We start from the raw sequence: 5,000 nt of genomic DNA, 5'->3' as shown, positions 1-5,000 counted from the left end.
CAAACTTGAAAGCCCTTCACCCAAGAATGTTTTTTATCAAGTTTGGTTGAAATTGGCCCAGTGGTTCTTGAGAAGAAGAAGAAAATGTAAAAAGTTTACAGACAGACAGATGACGGACAACAGGTGATCAGAAAAGTTCACTTGAGCTTTCAGCTCAGGTAAGCTAAAATGAACAGGAGGCCCATGGGCCACATCACTCACCTGAGTCAACTTGCCCCATATTTAAAGATTTTCCCTATATATTCGCATGTAAAAACTTTTATCTCTATTGTGGCCCCACCCTACCCCTGGGGGCCATGATTTTTAAAAACTTGATTCTGCACTATGACAGGAAGCTTTCATGTAAATGTAAACTTCTTTGGCCCAATGGTTCTTGAGATGATTTTTAAAGATTTTCTCTATACATTTGTATGTAAAACCTTGATCCCCCTATTGTGGCTCCATCCTACCCCTGGGGGCCATGAACCTTGAAACTTGAATCTGCACTATGTCAGGTGCCTTTCGTGCAAATATAGACTTTTCTGGCCCAGTGATTCTTCAGAAGAAGATTTTCAATGATTTTTCCCTGTATATTTGCATGTAAAACTTTGATCCCCAATTGTTGCCCCATCCTACCCCCAGAAGCCATCATCATCATCATCATATACAGTTTATTTATTGATCAGGCCACCAATTAATCCTCTGTTGAGGGTGGGGCCTGATTGTCCAGTCTTGATCTAAGTCTTCCTCTCCATTCCTGTCTGCGATGAGGGTTGACGAAATCCATACCCAGGGTTTTCCTATCCCGCTTCACGACATCCTCCCAAGACAGTTTGGGTCTGCCAGTGGTTCTCTCCGCTGGTACGTTCAGTTGTCGGACTTGAGCAATCCAGCCAGTGCTGCACTCAACATGCCCCAGCCAACGCAGTCTGCTCTTCTGCATGATGTCTTCGAGGCTTTTAAAGTTGACTTGAGAGAGGAGGGATTCAAACGGAATGGTCTGCTCAGGCTTCACCAAACAGATCCATCTTATCATTGCTTTGTCGTTACGCTGCAATTTCTTTTTAGTGTTAGCAGAAACAGCACAAGTTTTGGAGCCATACATAAGCACACTTCTGACACATGAGGAGTATACACGCCCTCTAGAAGCTGTTGGTAGGTGCTTGTTGGTTAGGATTGGTAGCAGCTCTCTAAACTGTTTCCAGGCAGCCTTGCAACGTGTAGCTGCTGCGAGTTCACAGCCTCCACCTGATGACAGCATGTCGCCCAGGTAGCAAAAGTCTGTCACTACTTCAAGCGTGCTGTCACCAATACCAACCTCCGTCATTGGTCTGCCATCTATTGGTCTTGCCGCACCAGTGCAGCGCAAACACTTATAGTGAGGATCTGCTTTGATAGGGCCCTTTATGCCACTGCACTTTTTGTGCACCCATTCTGAACAGTGTGCGCAAAGGATTGAGTTGCTGCCTGTTCCACTTGGACATACAGAACAGGGGTGTTTGCCCGTTTTCCTCAATAAGTCGAGGTTGGGACTAGCGATCATGACCTTGGTCTTACCCATGTTCACTCTGAGACCCTTCTCCTCCATGCTACTTTTCCATCTGTCCAGACGTATCTTGAGTGATTCATGTGAGGTGTCAATTATTGCCAGGTGGTCAGCATATAGGAGCTCCCACGGGCAGCTGGTTCGAAATTTTAGTGATAGAGCCTCGAGGACAATGATGAATAGAAGGGGACTTAAGACCAATCCTTGATGGACGCCCACTCCAACTTTAAATTCATCGCTGTAGCTGTTACCGACTTGTACCCTACTACGAACATTGGTGTACATAGACGTCACCACTTGAACCAGCCATTCCGTAACTCTCAACTTACGCAGGGCCCACCAGATGACCTTTCTCGGGACACGGTCGAAAGCTTTTTCCAAGTCTACAAATGCCATGTAAAATGGTTTGTTTGCTGCCTGATGTTTCTCCATGACTTGGCGTATGATAAAGATTGCGTCTGTGGTGCTCCTACCGGGCATGAAGCCAAATTGCATGTCATCAATCTGTACTTGTTGTCTGATCAGCTGCTCAGCAACTCTTTCCCAGACTTTCATGACCTGATCAATAAGTTTGAGTCCATGGTAGTTACCTCTGTTTAGCGCATCCCGTTTACCTTTGTACAGGCTGACTATAAAGCTCTCTTCCCATTCCGCAGGTATGCACCCCTCTCTGATGATGGCTTCAATCAGTTCCTGCACCAGACTTGCCCCCAGTTCACCTGTTGGTTTCAACATCTCATGATTTTAACAAACTTGAATCTGCACTATGTAAGGAAGCTTTCATACTTACTTAGCTCAGTGGTTCTTGAGAAGATTTTTTAAGATTTTCCCTATATATTTGTATGTGAAAGTTTGATCCCCTATTGTGGCCCCATCCTACAACCGGAGGTCATGATTTCTAACAAACTTGAATCCGCACAATGTCAGGAAGCTTTCATGTAAATTTGTACTTTCCTGGCCCAGTGGTTCTAGTGAAGATTTTTAAAGATTTTCCCTATACATTTGTAAATAAAACTTTGATCCCCTATTGTGGCCCCATTCTGAGCCCGAGGTTTACGATTTTAACAAACTTGAATTTCCACTATGTCAAGGAGCTTGCATGTAAATTTCAGCTTTTCTGGCCAAGTGGTTCTCGAGAAGATTTTTAAATGAACCAACCCTATTTTTGCATTTTTGTGATTAGGGGACATTGTCCTTCCTTTGAACAATCTTGAATCCCCTTTACCCAAGGATAATTTGTACCAAGTTTGGTTGAACTTGGCCCAGTGGTTCTGGAGAAGAAGTCAAAAGTATGAAACTTTAAAGTTTACAGATGGACGGACAGACAGACGGACAACAGGTGATCAGAATAGCTCACTTGACAGTAAAACAAGCTTACAACATGCTTATAACAAGTTCACACTTATTGCAAAATGATTTTCATTTCTTCCCAGTAGTAACTAAAATTTTACTAAGGTAACAAAAATTTAACTCGATATAATGAAGTTTAGTTATAATGAACTGTTTTTTGCTGGTCTCAGGGTTTGTTATAACCATGTTTTACTGTATTTATTTTCCTTTTAAAGTTCTTTAATATCCTAACTCACTGTGTATACTTTGAATGATGCACTGACACCCCTGGGACGTGGCGATGTTCTGACCCCCTACTAGATTCCTCAGGTTGGTCTGCCATAGGCACTTTCCTCAGTCTGGCTCATGCCAGAAATTTTAACCTGAAAAGAATTCAACAATTAATCAAAGTTAAAACAAGCTTCAAGGTGTGAAATGCTGTAAAATCATTTAATTTCATGGAATCTAATTTTTGAGGTTTTTGTGATATAAAGATACCTACAAATTTAAAATCTGCAATGATGAGAAATGGAACATTAATAATGAATAATTATGAAATCAAGGTCCAAAAGCATACTTATTTTTCTCAAAACCACAAAAATAATTAATAGCCCGATGGTCTGTGGCCAGTAAATTATGGATTTGGGCTAGTGCTTTGTAAAGAGTATGTGCCCTTGGGGCTAGTTAATTCACATACTTATCGAAATTCCTCAAAAATCAGGCTAGTGAATATTAGACTTGCATACGTCCAGGTTTTAACTGGATGCAAAATCTTGATTTCACTTTTGTTAAGTTGTACTATGAAGAAATACCATGTAAATATAAGTTAGTAACAAGAAATGCACCAGTAATGAAGAAAATGACTGTTGTATGTTGATGTAGATGCTTACTTATTTTCATGGATTTAAATTCAGGGCTAAAGATAATTATTTCCATTCACTGGTTACTTGGGCTATCAACTTAAATTTTTAGTGGTCAATTGAGAACTACATGTATAACACTCAACTGCCCAATAGACATTAAGGTGGCTCACTACACCCTGAAATAGTTTATCAAATCAGTATGAATTGATTTAATCATAAAAGATATGATGATATATGATAAGTATATATACCAAAAAGGCAGAAAATATGCAAATTTGGATAAAAACATGATTTTCAAAAAAAATTATTTCAACACATATGAACAAAAGACTCAGGTGGATTTAAACTCGAGATCTGCAGTTCACCAGCCCAATGCTTTCACCACTGAGCTACGAAGATAGACAAACAAATCGATCGATACAAATAATTTCACAAAACATTTAAATCGCCATCTTGTGACGTAGTGTCATAATGAGTAAAAGCTTTAGCGTAGTGAGCTACCTTAAAATACAATTATCAGGACTTAAAACTGAGGCATAGGAAAGTGCAACTGAAAAAAAAACCAATATCAGGATTAGACCTAACAAATGTCAATGGACCACACACTTGCCTGAGCTTCTACATTTTCCCTTCCCTTCTTTTGTGGCCCCCACATTCAAATCTTATAAATGTGCTGGGTGCATCCCCTTATATCTGCCACCGTTTTCCATTATAGATTGACTTCAAGATTTTTCTAATTGGGGTTGTTCGTCCACTTGTATTTCGAATACATAGTTAATGATTGCAATCTTCGGACTCAGGTGAGTACTATGACTCATGAGACTTGTTCAACATTCGGAGTAGGAAAATTACACAATGGAATTCATCAATCTATACCTCCAAATTAGGTGTGTCTTTTGAACAATGACATTTATAACTGCAATCAATATATAGCAGTGTGCAAGAAATGAACACAAAAACATGGCACCAAAAAAAAAACTGTCAACAACATTATCTAACTCATTGGAAGTAATGATAATTTATCATACACTTCCTCAAGTATCTTTAAATACAATGAAACTTCTTTAAACCAGCCAGCTCTCAGACCGAGTAAAAAATGGCAAGTTTACAAGGATGGCCAGTTTACCAAGAACCTGCATTTAGAGACATTTCATCTCATCTCAATTTTCATTAGATATTTTTTCTTCACACCACGAACCATATCATAGTGTTCAAGGACTATTATTTCACTCTTGGAAATAAAACAAAATAAATGACTCAACATTATTGTTTCCAACCCAAGC

General features: G+C 39.7%; 1 protein-coding gene across 3 annotated transcripts in view; it reads right to left on the bottom strand.

Moving 5' to 3' along the window:
- LOC125659602 (E3 ubiquitin-protein ligase TRIP12-like) overlaps window positions 1-5,000 on the bottom strand; it is a 62,666-nt gene that overhangs the window by 43,635 nt on the left and 14,031 nt on the right. For 2 of the 3 annotated variants that reach the window (XM_056150171.1, XM_056150173.1), the window contains exon 2: window positions 3,112-3,237. In XM_056150171.1, the coding sequence (XP_056006146.1) occupies window positions 3,112-3,197 (86 nt within the window). In that variant the 5' untranslated portion in view covers window positions 3,198-3,237. The remainder of the gene's footprint in view (window positions 1-3,111; window positions 3,238-5,000) is intronic. The other variant, XM_056150172.1, reaches the window with a different exon arrangement.

The sequence above is a fragment of the Ostrea edulis genome, chromosome 9 (assembly GCF_947568905.1).
Source record: "Ostrea edulis chromosome 9, xbOstEdul1.1, whole genome shotgun sequence".
NCBI classification, from domain to species: Eukaryota; Metazoa; Mollusca; class Bivalvia; order Ostreida; family Ostreidae; genus Ostrea; species Ostrea edulis.
The sequence above is the reverse complement of the archived record's forward strand: the minus strand, read 5'-3'. Positions and strand labels throughout refer to the sequence as shown.